Source organism: Drosophila ficusphila, unplaced genomic scaffold, assembly GCF_018152265.1.
Source record: "Drosophila ficusphila isolate 14025-0441.05 unplaced genomic scaffold, ASM1815226v1 contig_414, whole genome shotgun sequence".
NCBI lineage: Eukaryota > Metazoa > Arthropoda > Insecta > Diptera > Drosophilidae > Drosophila > Drosophila ficusphila.
Window position 1 is genome coordinate 11254415 of NW_025064328.1, and position 15139 is coordinate 11269553.

The 15139-nt window shown below is 45.7% G+C and overlaps 1 protein-coding gene across 32 annotated transcripts in view; it reads right to left on the reverse strand.

The window, feature by feature from the left end:
• LOC108096608 (sorbin and SH3 domain-containing protein 1) overlaps positions 1-15139 on the reverse strand; it is a 41372-nt gene that overhangs the window by 4497 nt on the left and 21736 nt on the right. For 4 of the 32 annotated variants that reach the window (XM_017198338.2, XM_017198324.2, XM_017198316.2 and 1 more), the window contains 10 exons: positions 9711-9850; positions 9558-9630; positions 9314-9346; positions 8726-8879; positions 8542-8662; positions 8193-8225; positions 7705-7757; positions 7221-7399; positions 3029-6847; positions 2730-2828 (listed from right to left, as the gene is read on the reverse strand). In XM_017198338.2, the coding sequence (XP_017053827.1) occupies positions 2730-2828; positions 3029-6847; positions 7221-7399; positions 7705-7757; positions 8193-8225; positions 8542-8662; positions 8726-8879; positions 9314-9346; positions 9558-9630; positions 9711-9850 (4704 nt within the window). Of the gene's footprint in view, positions 1-1126; positions 1793-2729; positions 2829-3028; positions 6848-7220; positions 7400-7704; positions 7758-8192; positions 8226-8541; positions 8663-8725; positions 8880-8974; positions 9239-9313; positions 9347-9557; positions 9631-9710; positions 9851-10054; positions 10154-10993; positions 11384-15139 lie in introns of those variants that run through there. The other 28 variants (XM_017198327.2, XM_017198326.2, XM_017198332.2 and 25 more) reach the window with 20 other exon arrangements.

A 15139-nucleotide genomic window follows, 5' to 3' on the forward strand; every position in this document is an offset into this window, starting at 1 on the left:
TAGCGGCGTTCGTATTACTACAAGTTCCGTTTTCTGCCGGCGCCGCCTCACGTTTAATTGTTGTTGTTTTTGTTGGTGGTGCAGTGGGGTGTGTGAATTGCTCGTTGGTGGCACAGTGGGTCAAAGGGTGAAAACATGGCTTGAAAGGCAAAGAACTAAAAAATTTTGATTTTATAATTTTGTAACTGGAGATGTATTCACATAGTTTTTGTTTCGGAGATTGCAGTTCCGACTTTTGAAGTTATACTTTGCTGTTAAATTTTAATTGCATATTCCAGCTTTTACAAACACTACCAAGAAAGGAGTTTTAAAGTTTGTTTGTAACTCCTAAGCAGAGGTTTATATAATTGTTATGACGACAACATTTAAATCAATTGCCATTACATTACTCGTAAATCACAATATTACATTTTAAATTTCCTACATCTATTCTGAAAAAAAGTGAAGAATTTTCAGAGCTTTTGAAATTTATATTTTATCAGACTATTTAATTAATGCCTACCCACTGTTCACTCTTCATCTTGATCATAGTAAAATAAAAGCTTTTCCTTGCATTTACAGATACAGCCTCAAGCTTTTATCAAACACTTAAAGATTGGAACGTGAGGAGTTTGGCCCAAACTTGGGCTCTCTTTCGGCCACCTCTCTTGAGCAATCTCAGCCAGCCCAGGTGATAACGAGTTTTTGCCTTTTTGCAAAAGAAAAACCGTGAGAAAGTGCAAAACAGGAAGGTCGCTTAGTCAAATGAGAAAGTGCAAAGCGAATGGAAAGGTGGGAGCTGCGAAAGGGGTTCAATCGATCGTTTTGCTTTCTTTTATCTCGAAGGGGGTCTATCATATTGTTTATTGGCATTTGTGGTCAGAGTAATCTTTAAATAAAAGATAATTATTGGCTATTTAAAAGTAATTTAAATATAAATATGTAAATATTTTACGATGATCTATTTCTCTCTGTATCCATGAAAAACAGTATTCTAAAAATTAATAACGTGTTATTCTCTTATAAAATTTTTTTCTATAACAACTAACTTCCTTTTTGAATTTAAGGAATGTTTGATAATTGTTTTGAAAGAGTAATCACCCTATTTTCTTTTAACATGACTCTTTGTTTTACGATAAATACTAACTGCTTGGCCACTGATGTTGCAGGTTTCGATATCTGAGATTTTGCTGTTGTTGCAAGTAGCGCTGATGTTGCTGCTGCTGCTGCAGCAGTTGCTGTTGCTGCTGCCAGAGGAGCAGTGGCATGGAAGCGCCGATGGCATGCTGGTTGGCCAGGTAGGCCTGCCTTTGCTGGGGCAGCGGCGTTTGGGGCAGTCCCACCACGTGGTAGCCACCTGGACCTGCTACACCCTGGTCGTTCGAGGGAGAGGGAGGCCTCAGTGGAGCGGGTCTTTCGTAATCGTATCCCCGGCGATTTATCCACAGGATTTTCCCGCAATTGGGTATATCGCAAACGCTGCTCTGATGCAACATAGAATTGTTGTTGCTGCTACCGAAGTGATTGGTGTCACCTCCACTGCTTTGGGGCCTTTGCCACGGATTATCGTTAATCTCATGGCTTTGCCACGAGCTTTGGGGCTGTGGAAATCGGTCGTTCTCCGACTCCAGATCATCGCAGCTGCGATGCAACTTCTGCCGCCAGTGGACCGCCTTGCTCTTGGAGTAACTGGAGGATTGGCTGCGGTGCGGCGCCAGCGTTTGGTGGATCATACTGCCGCACTTGCGTAAGACATTTAATTGGGATTTTTCCGAGCGAGCGCAACCCGAAAGACACGTTTTTTTGGCACGGAAAAGTGAAACTGACTAACGACGGCCCCGACAGGTATGTGTTCCCGAGTTTGTTTTTTGTGTTGACGGCACCGTCTTGGCCATGGCAACGCTGCCGAAGTGCAGAGCCGGCAAGGTGAGCCACCCCCACGTGGCAGCCACGAAAGGCAGCAGTGCCACCACCCAATCAGGCGGATAGACAGGTGGGTGGTGCTGCGATGGGTGGTGGTTGTGCCTCGGCTCGACCAGGTGAGCTAAGCAGGTCAGAAACGTCCGCGTGGCCGGCATTCTCATTCCCATTCTCGTTCTCATTGGAGATATCGATTAATTTGGTCAACTGTGACACGGCGCGCCTTCAAAGCGAAATTGCACCAATTGCGGAAATTGTGCGTCGTTGCGGTAGTAAAAATGCTTTTAGCAAAGGTCAACGAATGACACAGGCTTGGAATGGGGTACAAAATTGGCAGTCGTTTCGGTTAAGCACCACACTAAATAATAATAAATAGTCCACTTTATGGGCTGTTTATATTGTTTTCATTTGATTCGACTTTTAATCTATGGATGTCAGCACCGTGTAACCAAAGAGGTTAAAGTAATTGAAAGAATATATTTGGATTATTATTATAATAATATTGTTTTCTAAGTATAACTTTTGTAAAATGCATAAAATCCATTCTGGTGTCCTAAATTTCTAGATACATTTATCAAGTGTAAGTTTTAAAACTTAGAAACTTTTTAAAGGATTTGATAGGATGGTACTTTTATACAATTTTAATACTTTTTAAATAAAGGATGTACTCGTATGTATTAGACTTTTGTAAGTACTCTCTTCCTATTTTCCAGTATAGCTTTTAGGCCTAAAATATTTTTATGATTTTTCAGTACTTCTCTGAAGCGGCGGTTAATCTTGCACCAATTCGGAATAGACCAGGAATTATCACCTGCTCGATCGTAACTCACCTGATCCGTCGACGGTGTCGGTGTTGTATGGGAAATCGTAGGCGGAGAGACCCTTGACTGGCGGCTGGGGGGGAATGGGGGGCGCGTTCGGGTCGAGATCTGCGCCAACGATTTTAGACAAGAGACGTAGAAAGGGATAATTTCGAGTAGTTAAGACCAATGGGGGAGTACCCAAAAAGCAGCAGCTAGTTCTACGAGTTCAGGCGACCAACGAAGCATAGGAAAAGTTGCCCTGGCTCGGCGAATTCCCCCTTTGAACCCAAAATCACTGCCCCCAAAAAGTTGTTACTATAAATCACCTTTAAAGGTCACCATGGCGTTCTTCTTGAGTCTCTCCAAAGTTTCATTATCCTTGGGCTTCTGACTGCCATTCTCTGCTCCGTCGGGAACATAACGCGCCTTTGGGCGATGTTTGTTGGGATCGAACTTCTGGTTGGCGAATATATCCCTCATGCAGCTGGTAAGTCGGGAGCTCTGTTTGTGACTCTGGGATTTCACTGGTCGTGGTGGTGATGTGGAGCTGGCCCGCACAATTCTCTGCGGTTTCTTGGGCAGCTCCTTGGGCTTCGAGGGTTCTGGGTGCTTGTGGGCCACCCAGTCGGCACTCAAGTGAGGGGATATGTCGTGCACATCCCGCATATCCGGATGCGAGGTGGACAAGTAGCTCTGGGTCTGAGGTTCCGGGGATTCGTAGCGCATTCTCAATCGCTCGAAGCAGTGACTATTGCTGCTCACACTCCTCGTGGGACTCGATCGGAAGGGAAGTTCCTTCTTCAGAGCCGCCGTCTTGCTGATGATATCGATGTGGGGCATCAGTCGGTCCTGGACGCTCCTCAAGCGCCTTCTTCCCCTCTCCGGCGAGGGCGTGGCTCCTCTTAGTTCGAACTTGTGAGTTAACCGAGGCACCTCCTCCTTGGCCACCGCATCCGTAGCGGTGACCGGGACGTCTTTGGATCCCGCATTCATCTCGGGATCGCTGCGCGCCCTCCGCAGCGAGCTAAGCCCAAAAAAATCACGCCGCTCGTTGGATGGTTCCCGGGACTGTTCCCCGGACTGCTGGATGCTCTCGAAGTGCTGGCGCATCTTCCTCACCTCCCCGGTGTAGACCCTCTGCAGATAGGAGCTCGAGCAGGCGGAGACCTGCGACTGCGGCGAAAGGCTCCTCGATCGGTAGTAGGAGTCCGAGTAGAGCTCAAGACTGCCGTCGGCGGGATCCGGCGATCCGTTCCCAAAGCTGATAAGCTCGGTATCGTCGGGCGGACGTTCGGGCGGGCTGTGCAAGTGAAAATTTACCCGAGCTGCCGGACGTTCGCCGAATACCCCGCTCAAATCGGTCAGGGAGTTGCTCAGCTCCTCGTGGTGATTCAGTTGCCTGGCCCTCTGACGTTCCTGCATGTTCTGATTGATGAGACGCATCACCTCCGCCTCGTCGGGAGAGGAATCCTCGCGAGCGTGGTAAATGGTCTTGGGTGGTTCATCGAATTGACGATCCTCGAAGTACTGGATTTTCTGACTAATATCTTCTGCTGGTTCACGAACTTCCACTTTGGTTTCCGGCTTTGTAGGTGGCTTGCTCTTGACCTCCTGACTTGGAGTGGCCTTTGGTCTGGGTGGAACATCTGGGGCCTTGGACAGAGTCAACTCGGCATTCTTGGCGGCGATGGCACCTCGGGTTTCCCTGGCCACCACAACCGGCGATTGACTGCGAGTTGCTCTGGGCAGAGTTTGATTAGCCTGCTGCTCAACCTTCTTTTGTTGAATGGGTCCCAGTAGCTGCTCCTTGGAGATGGTGGAATTGCATCGCACCTTTAGTCCATTAGGACGAGAACCCTTCTCCACAGTGACCACATACTGCTCCTCCACAGCGGGGATTTGACGATTTCCCGAGTAAATCTCGTTCAGCTGCTGAGTGATTTTCTTGATCTGATCCTTGGACAAAGTGCTCACCAGATCGTTGTCCAAGTGGCGTTCCATTTCGGGTTCGGCCTCCACTCGATGCTCCAGGCTGCTGGCCAAATCGGCCACCGTGTTGCGTCTCCAGTGGCGATGCACCGGCTCCGATTGCAATTGCTGCTGCTGCCTGAGGAGATTCAGCTGCTCGAAGTTCTCCCGAAGATCCTCCACGGACTTCTTCTTGGCAATCAGCGATTGGTCCGCCTCCTGGCGCCACTTGATGGAGTCCACGTCCTTGGAACGGAAGTGCAGATCGCGCTGCTTCTGGTCGTCTTGTAGTTTACCCACCAAGTAGTGGAGTTCCTTTTCGGCGCGTTCATGCAGTCGCACCCTTCGCCACTCATCGAAGTCCAGGAGTTCGGCGTCCTTCCTCAGGGGATGGAAGCTGCTCGAGGAGGTGGCTCTCTCCAGCTGACCCACTCGCTCCAAGGTGCTGTAGAATCGATTCAGCTCGGTGAAGCGCTCGCAATTGTTGCGATACCGACAACTGGGGCTGTGCCGCTCCAAGTGGGTCAAAGAAGTGGCACTGTGGGCCAGTTCCCCGCATTGGTAGAGTCCATTCGAAGGAGCTGGAGTGGCCCTTCTACGTTCATCAGCGCTGCTTAGGCTGCTGGCCCTGGCCAAGGATTGCTCTTTGTCCTTGGAACGCAGACTGTCGATGCGACGACGAGAGGGGGATCGCACCTCCCTGCTGATTTGGGGCACCCTTACCTCCCGAGTTGGGGAAAATCTACGCTCCTGGCTCAACAGTGGCGATTGAGGACGAGCAATGTCTGTTACAATCACCTGCTTCGGAGGACGTTGCTCCTTGCCTTCGTACTTCCAAACGAGATCCTCGATGCAAGGCTGCTGGATGGTTTGACTGGCGAAATCACACACATCCTCCGGACAGAACTTGTACTCCTGCGGCAAGGACATGGCCTGCTTGGCATTGTACTCGTTCCAGAAGTTGGTCTTCTCACGCACCGATTCGCTGTAAGAGTGAACGGTGACTGGTGGCGGTGGTTTGGAGGTGGCTTTTCCCGACTGACGCTTCCGGGGAACATGACCCTCACTGCGGCTATTCTGCAGTGGAACCAGTGCCTTGGAGGCCGATCCTCTGGACTTGCTCACATAAGTTTTGGGTGGTGCGATGGGCACGAATTCCTGACGCACCATCGAGTCAATGGAGAAGGTGGAGTTGCTCCTTGGCAGACTTTCATTCGATCCCGTCTTAGGCTGACTCTTTCCAGCCTTCGAAGAGGACTTCCTCAGCGAACGAGTGCCACAATCCAAGAGGGTTTGCGGTCTCACTTGGGGGAAGCACATGGTCTGCCTGGTAGTGGTGCTCACTGTGGTGTGACGAAGTCTGGGCAAGGACTTGCTACGCGAAGTGGCATAAGAACGCACAGCCTCCCTCACTTCTTGCGGGGACTTCAAGGAGGGATCCCTCAGGATATTCGTACTGGCCTCAAAGTTGGTGCGATTAGCTGGTAGGGTGTTCTCCAATCGCTTCTTCTCCTCAGCGAAGCTGCGCTCCTTGGAGATACTTCTGCCAAAGGCCACGGGACTTCGACTGGAGTGACGCAAGGCCAAAAGTCGAGCGGGACGTCTATTGGGACTTGAGGATCTCAAACGGGATTGCTGTTGTTGCTGCTGTTGAACGCGACGGGTTAATCGGGTTTCCTTGGTGGCAGTTAGCGTTTGCAAGAGAGTGGAAACAGCTCCCGCTGACTTGGATCTGCAAATGGGTTCACGTCGGGAACAACTGGAGGTGGCCACCTTTCTCAGGGTGATGGTGGATACCCCCGGAGCACTCCCATTCGGGGGCTGGAAGCACTGCTCATGTCTCGACTTCGAGGCGGAACTCAGGACCCTCACAGTGCTCTTCGTGCAGCTCGACTTCCGATGAGGAGGCCTTGGAGGAGGATCATCCGAAGCCTGCTGCTTCTTGCTCAACGGAATGAACGAGGGCAGAGTCTTCGAAATCTGGGAGAACATCTTCGTCGGCTTCTTTTCTTTTCTCTTGTTTTGAGGAATTGGAGGCGGTGGTGGTGGCGGTGGAGGTGGTGGTATTGTTGGCGGCTTCTTCAAGGGCTCCTCCTCTTCTTCCAGCTCCTTGGTGCTCACACGAATCTTTGTGAGCGTGGGAGTGATCTGTATGAATTCGAACTCCTCCACAATTTCTTGAGGAAGGCAATAAATGGATTTTCAGATAAAACATCTATTCGTTTTTGGCGGTGCCTGGTGAAAGTGCCTTGAACGGTGGTGCACTTTTTGTTTTTACTTGCTGGTGGTTTACGCCTTCTCAAGGGCAAACAATAATAACAACTTCAGGTGAGCAGTGATTGTGGGTGAAAGAGGAAATACAACCAGGGCAACAGGTGGCTAAAAATTACAGTCTTACTTAGTTAAAGTGTACGAAAGATAGACCTTGGAACCAACACCGTTTGCAGAATTAGTGAGTAGAATAGCCCAGCGACTTACGACTATGTTAGGTATTCAATTAGAGTTAGGAGAAATACTAAAACCAGAAATGAAATGGGTTGCACAACTCACCACGGGGCTTCTCGGGCGCTGGTTTGCGGAAGCCGAGCAGTGGAGGTTCTCCGCCTGCCTGGAGACTCTTGTAGGCCTGCTTTTGCTCAACTGGACTCAGAGGACTGCTCACGGGGATTTCCTTTCTTCGGAAGACCAAGTTCGAGTCGCTGGTGTAGCCAGATTCCTTGGCCAAAGCTCTGGAGAAACAAAGAGGGGAAAGTTAATAAATGCGTTTCTGTTGTTTCACTTTAAAGAAAACTAAAAGAATTACTGGACAAAGTTAAAAATTTAATTTTTAGACAAAATTTCTCATTTTTGGTAAATTATTATTATTATTTTTTTGTATTTAGATCTTAAGGGGACCGTTTAACCTTGAAATTCAAATTATTTTGAATTTATTTGATTTAAATGGTATACCTAGGCTCTCAACTGAGTTTTGAATTTAGAACACGAATAATTAATCAATCTAAAAATCTTTAAATGATATATAATTTTTGCTTACCTGGACAAGTTACCTTCGGTATACAATGGCGATAGTTTCGATTGTTCTAGATTCTATTAAAGGAAAAAATAAAATACATAAGTTAGTGCCAAATGCAAAAAATTAATTTAATTTGATTGATTGGCTTCTATTAGTAGTTTTTGTGCCTTTTTGCAATGATTCCTGCCTCGCTTCATAATTCAAAATCTCTGACAGATCGACGGATGCTTTGTCCAGGAAAACTTACTCCATTTCCGTCGAAATCATCGACAAACTCTATGATTATTCGCGGGATGCGTGTATGCTCTCTAAGCCACTTTGCGAACGATTTATGGATCAGGCATTTTGGCAGGCGGTAAATGGAAGGCAAGGAAAAATACAATAGTAAAAGCAGATAGTTGGGAACGGTTTTAGTTCACGTTAGACAACGGAAAACGGTCTCGAAAGAACTCAATCGGAAGGTAAATAAACTAAGACTAAATCTAGATTATAAAGTAGAGAGATCATACCCCGTTAAAGATGTCCATCACTTCGTCCCACCACTAGAATTGTGAATAAAATAATTGCTGTGAGTTAGAATATTTGAGGCGATCTGAATGACTGAGTATGGTTGGTGAATGTGAATGCTTGATGACTGTGAACCCGATCAGGGCTTATGGGGTATTATCATGGCGGTGTGAAGGCAATAAGCTGATATTGATTGGTGCTGAGGATTATATAGGTGGCTTTATTAAGCGAATGCTTTGCACGGCTTAAAAGTGATGGCGATGAAGTGAATAGACCGCAAATAAATATCATTTTGGTCCAACTGATGAAGAGTTTATGTGGATGTTTGTTAGGATTGAAGTTAAAACTCACCTCCTTCTTTTCCTTTTCGGAAACAGAAGAATGACCTGTCGTATAGTTCTCGATGCGACCTGGCTGATTTTTATACGAGTTCTGGGCTGATTTTATGGGATTTGGCATAGTACCATACAACCTGTGATTAGGAGGGGTTTGTTAAGTAAAGAGTGTATATTATTAGTTAATGATTTGAACTTACTTATCGTCCTGATTGAGACTGCGCACATTGACCGCCGAGGAGACGGACTGCACTCGGTGGGGATTCTGGGTGCGATATCTCACCGTGGAGTAATCCGAATCGTAATTGGGTTCAGGTTCCGAGACGTAGCCGTTGCTCTTGTACGACGAACGGGCTGATCGGATATAGAAATAACTGATTAGTCACGGTAAATATATCAACGGGTAAGCTAAAGCGGTTTATCAAGCTCTACTTTATCACAATCATTACATTTTCTTGGTGGTGTACTGGCGGACATGATGTTAGCGTTGTTTTGTGGTTTTATTTGCGTTGGGTGAGTTAGGCCTTAGCTTAGGTTAGTCTTGAAATTTAGTAGAAGCTTCCAAATTGTCAATGGGCTGGATACGAAAACGTGGGAGAAATCATATGTAGATAAACCAAATAGTACAGCATGCGGGTAAACCGAAAATCAAAACCAGAATGTATGAGGCTCTCTATTTTTTAGAGGGTACAGGGCTCAAAACCCCAACTATATTTACAGGCAAAGCGGGTAACTAAAAAGGGGAGAGGCTACTGGGGAATAGCATAGTTTATAGATCAAAGAATCACCTCTGGGACACTTGTAGCGAATCACGAAATCATCTTGAGGCGAAAGCGAATGGGAAATGAGAAACAAGTTTTTTTTTTGAGGAGAACGAAACGATAAGTTGGAGGTCAAACTGAAGCATTAGGAGGATGGGGATTGGATAAGGGATTCTTTGGGGTTTTGGGAATGAGCTGGGATGGAAATGGAAGTGGGATTCTCTGGGATTTGGTGATGCTTCAGACCAAGGGGAAAGTGAGAGACATTTACCGCCGTTCTTCTGCTTGTGAATCGTCTGATACAGACGCTTGTACCACTCATGCTGATGCGGCTCCTGGACCTCCTGCATTTGGAATGGGATAAGGAACAAGACTCGAATCAGAAACCCCTCGATATCCCCACAAATAATGGCGCTTCCTTTACCGATCTGAGGATGATGGGCATTCCATCGTTGGTCACCGGACCGATGCCTTCGTACTGTCTTCGCCCTAATTGCGCCATTTTCCTGGGACGATCGCTTCCCGTTTCCGGTTCGCTCATATACTCGTGCTTCACTTTGTAGACTGGAAACCGCAGATTGGGTTGTGATTTTATTAGTGGTTGCAGGTTCTAGGGATTCTAGGGGTTTCGGTTTGGGTGTTTGGCTTAGGTACTCGGGGTTAGACGGAGGACACAAACATCACAATCACAGCCACATTCAGTGTTGTGCGTCGACATGAGCTCGCTTCACCTGGCCACTTGCCCCCTAAGATCTCGGCTATACTTACTGACTTCATTGGGCCTGTAGACCGGACGACTGGCGTCGGACAGCTGGCGCCGCACGAACGGCCTCTGCAGCTCCGAGTTGGAAGAAGAGCGCTCGAAGGCTTTTTTGGGCGATAAACGATAGTGATCGTTAGCGAAATCAGCGAATTATGGGGCAGAAAAGTGAGGTTCCGCAGGGGAGGGGAAAACAAGAAAGATACAGCCGGGAAATCCGACTCTGCAGTGTCCAATACTCAAAGAATTTGTTCTTAATACGAAAGATACAAAATTCAGTTCAAAATATCTGACTCAGGTGAAAGAATACGAAATTAAACTCTTCATTTTATGGCTAATCAACTTTTAAGAGCCTTTGAACTTATTTCGTTTGCTAGGCAATAAATGCAGCAACTATAAAAATGGATAGGGAATATTTTCAATCTGTTGCCTCCTTTGATGAAGTGAACTACTGCTGAAACTGAGCAAATTATGGCTGTTCAGTTGAAAGTACCCCAATATAATACTAACATGCAACAAAAATATTTATAGTTTTGGCGGTCGCAATTAAAATTTTACCTAATTGGCAAGACAAGCAAGGTCTACCTTAAACAATTAAAACAAAAGCAGATACAAATCAGGTGAGATGCTCATGTTTATGGGTCTGTGTAATATTTTTAACATTACATGTGTCTATTGCAAGAAGAATATTTAAAGGAATTGAAAAAAAATTTGTTTGGCTCTAGAAAGAAGTTAACATCTTGTGGCATATCTTGATGCTGGAAACTGAATATGTTACATACTCTGACTATAAAAACTGATTACCTATTCCCTCCTAATTTTACCATCGGATATTGAAAACATAAGTTTGTTTTTCAAAATGGATTGCTTTGAGTATTGGTTTAGGAACAGACGAACGTTTCGAGAGTTTAAAAAGAGACAGGGAAATCTGCGTGTGGATATAGTACTTCTGATCTTGTCGGAAACGCTGGCACTGGGCGCCACGGGAGCAAAGTAGCCGGAGCAGTCCGTTTCGGCGTAGTCCGAGTTGGAGTTCACCGAGTTCGCGGAGTGGAGCGACGGTGGTGCGGGGGGCAGTGGGGCACCAGGTCCGTTCTCCGCCGTTGGCGACCACGGCGGATTCGCAGTCGTCGTCGTCTTCTGTTGCTGGGCCGTGTACCTCCGGGGAAGAGTGGGCGACTCGAAGCGGACCGGACGGAACTCCTTGCGACCGCTGAGCACCGGCGACGGTTGGGGCGTCCAAACGGGCAGCGAGGGCGGCGGTGGCGGAGGGGGCGTGGCCGAGGTGGCACCCGATTGATTTAGATCGCCGCTGGAACCGTAAGGTGTCCACACGCCTGTCGAAAGTTTCATTTTCATATTTTAGAGAGAAGGTGAGCAGGTGTGTGGGCGGTTGGGTCATTAAGTCTTTCATCTGGCAGATGACATTTTCAGGGGCGCCTCCGAGTTCAGAGATTGAGTTTCCCGCCCCGACATTTACACTTGTCAACAAATTTATGCTCGCTGGCTGTGGCTAAACCGCAGATCTCCTCGACAAAAAAATAGCTTCTTGGGCAGTCAACAAACGGAGCGAAGACAAATTGACAAACAAACACAGCGACGTGGAACAGCCATAATTAATACGACGGCGACCGAGGAAGCCGCCATTTGGCAGCCATTCAAAATTTGGCCAACACACACTCACACACTGCCGCAAACACACACACACAGAGACAAACATTGACGCTCCTCTCACACGGATTGAATGAGTCATCGCATTTGGCGCATGTTTAGCATTCACAAAAAAACACACACGTATGTATGTAAATCGGGAGATAGTATAAATTTATATTCTCGAACCGTTAAAGAAATGGGCGAGGTGTGGTACTAAGGTTCCGAATTGGTGAGCAACCATTTAAGGTTTGGAAATATTCAGAAAGTAACCTCATATCCCTGTTGCTATATCACAAGTAAAACCTTATTGTGCAACTATTAATATATATAATTATTTGAGGAAAATCCTAATATTGATTAAATGCCTCATTGAGTTTCATTTTTTTCCAGGAAATATGAATTTTCGAAAATAAATTTTTGCATTTTGTTTTATTTTCAAACTAAATGAATCTTGAATCTAAATGAATTAGAACTTAAATTTGTTTAAAATTTGATGTCCTTATAAATACTGCATAAGTGTTCTTGTATTATAATAGATCATTTGATTAAGACATTAATTTAAAGGATAAACAAACCTATTATTAACCTTGTGTTCTTCTTAATCAATTTTTGTTCATCAAATTATCCTGATAAGAATCTTTTGTAGTTGAACTGTAGTAGATTTCAATGCTAATTCAATTTATCTTGTTTTTTGATGGGCTACACATTTTAATCCTTATCATCCATTCTGATCAGCAGTTAACCACCTTAAATCGTGGATAAAAGTGTGCTTTTCTTCCAAATAATGAGAAAAAATTGCTTTCAATTGTGTTTTTCTTGAGGCAGCATAATCCTACTACTTGTCAACTAACCCCCGCGATGTCTGTGCAGCTTTGCATTTGGTCTAGCCAAAATCTTTCATTCTACAGATTTATTTGCCACCTGTAAAAAAACAAAAACCACAAACAAACACCCCGAGATCACAGATACATCAACCGATTCAGATACAGATACAAATACAGTGAGTGAGATACAGATAGAGATGCCCTAGGCGCATTGCCTTCGAGACATTGACACGTATTCGGTACCGCCTCGAAATTCGTTAGCGGATTCCTTGGCTTTTACAGGGGCGGTGGGTGGAAAACTGTTAGGGGGCGGTGGTTGAGGTGGTGGTGGTTGAGGTAGAAACCGTGGTGGTGGTGGTGCTGATGCTGATGCTGGTGTTTCGCATGTGGGCGCGCTGACGTCTTTATTCAATCAGCACTTAATTGAATTATACAATCCGAATCAAAAGGAAATCTCTCCTTGCAAATGTCAATCAAACTCGCACACAACACACCGAGATCCTCTGAGTCACTCGGATTAATCGGATAAATCGAATAAATCGGATCAATTCGAGGGAATTACCTAAAGGAGAGTCACCGTAACGACTGCGGATACCGATACGGATGCGGATGTCTTATGCGGATGCGGATGGGTCACCGGGATTTCGAGAGCGATTTGCTGATTGAGTTGCTGACTCCGCGCACGGCTCGAGGCGAACTGAATTTTGCGTGACTCGCCAGCGCCGAGCAGAGCTAAAAAGCCCGGGAATGGGGATGGATTTCGGTTCGGATTCAGATTCGAATTCAGATTCGGAATCGGAATGGGAATGGCTATGGGCAGGGAGCGCAAAACAAAAGCCAAACACACCCATTTTGGTCGACGGCAGCACCTCCTTTTCCCCCGTTTCACCCCCCTTCTCCATCCCCAAATAGCAGATCAATTACCATTCTGGCTGCTCGGTGCTCGATCAACCGGAGACAGGGGAAAATCGACGGGGAAAGCGTCGCGGGGGAAAACGCCAATTATGCGTGCAATGCGAAATGGAACGGAAGTGTGTGCGGCGGAGTACAGTGAAGCAGCGGCGACAAAAGACGCGGACAAAACACTAAAAAACATCAAAACAACTCTTCGGCAGAGCCAGACAAAAAAGCCAAAACAAAACAGAAAGCAAAGCCAAACAAAAAACAAAAGCCAACTCGATTGCTTGTTTGGCTTGGCTCGTATTGGATTGGCTTGGCTTGACTTGGCTTGGCTTGGCTGGTGACTTCCGGTGGCCACTGACGCTGCTCCGGCTGCTTTAGAACAAATCAGACGGAAAATTCGAAAATTCGCTTGGAAAATGTTAATAGTGGCACTTGAGAGCGCGACACACCCGCAAAGGAGCGCCCGCAGTCGAGCAGAAGCAGAAATAGAAGCAAAGGCACAGCTGAAGCCGCATTTCGCTGGCTTTCGTTGTTCGGGGCAATTCATTTCAAATTTATCGATTTGCGAACAAGAACAAATTTCGAAAACAACAAAAGGTGACTCCACAGCGAAAAATTGACCAGAAACTAGCAATAAAACCAAATTCTAATAAACTTGAAAGCCAATTTTACTTTAAATGTGAGAAAAAATATAAAATCCTCTTTGGTCTTAATTAGAATTTCCGATAACCAACTGTATGATATGACTGATTTATAAAATAATTTATAAATTATATATGTATAATCACATATAAATACGAGGTATCATAAACTAAATCTATAAAGCATTCAATCAACCATAACAAATACATCGTTCATATATAATTAAAACACTTTTTTGCACAGTGCACAATGAGGGAACCATTTAATTTTAACTCGGGATAGTTTGTAAAATGTTTTTCCAATAGCGGAGCCCATATGCTCGCCGCGGCCTTGTAAAATTCACACAAATAGGTGATGGGGAAAATAGTTTCGGAGGGGGGAAGTGGGGGGGGGGGGTCCGTGCAACCTGTCACGGATTGGAAAACGGGAGTTGGGATCGGGAGTTCCGACTCAAAGTGCGACCTGTCAATTGGAAATGGGAATGGAGAACGAGAATGGAAAAGGGTGCGGCTGCCTGCGGCAAATTAAGAGCATTTCCTGAGTTGATTTATGTGGAATTCGGGGGGCGCACTGCGTGTTGCCCATTGGAAGAGGCGGGAACTCCTCCAGTTGGGGTTATTTATGGAGTGCATACTTGCGGTTCAGCCGGAACTGATTGGAAAAGCTCTAGTTGGAAGCCGCATAATGGGCCATCAGATTAGAAAAGAACAAAGATCATCATTCGCGGTGAGGTATTTTGTGTACAAGAATATAATAAAAGTTTAGGAATCAAAGAAATTCTTTTAAATTGTTTTATTTTCAATAGAAGATTTAAATGGTTCTTATCTTTATATATTCTCATAACAAATGTACTTTAAATAGCATTTAAAATGCACATCACCAATCTCTACCTAATTGTAGGATTGATCTATTCAGATTCTGCTAATTAAAATTATCCTCTTAGTCAAGTATAATTAGTATACCCATCTATCTTCCCATCCACCTATTGACTCATCTTGATTGCCAAATTCTTTTCCAATCTCTATTATTAAGACCCCTTTCAACGGATTGATAATCCCACCGATGGCAACG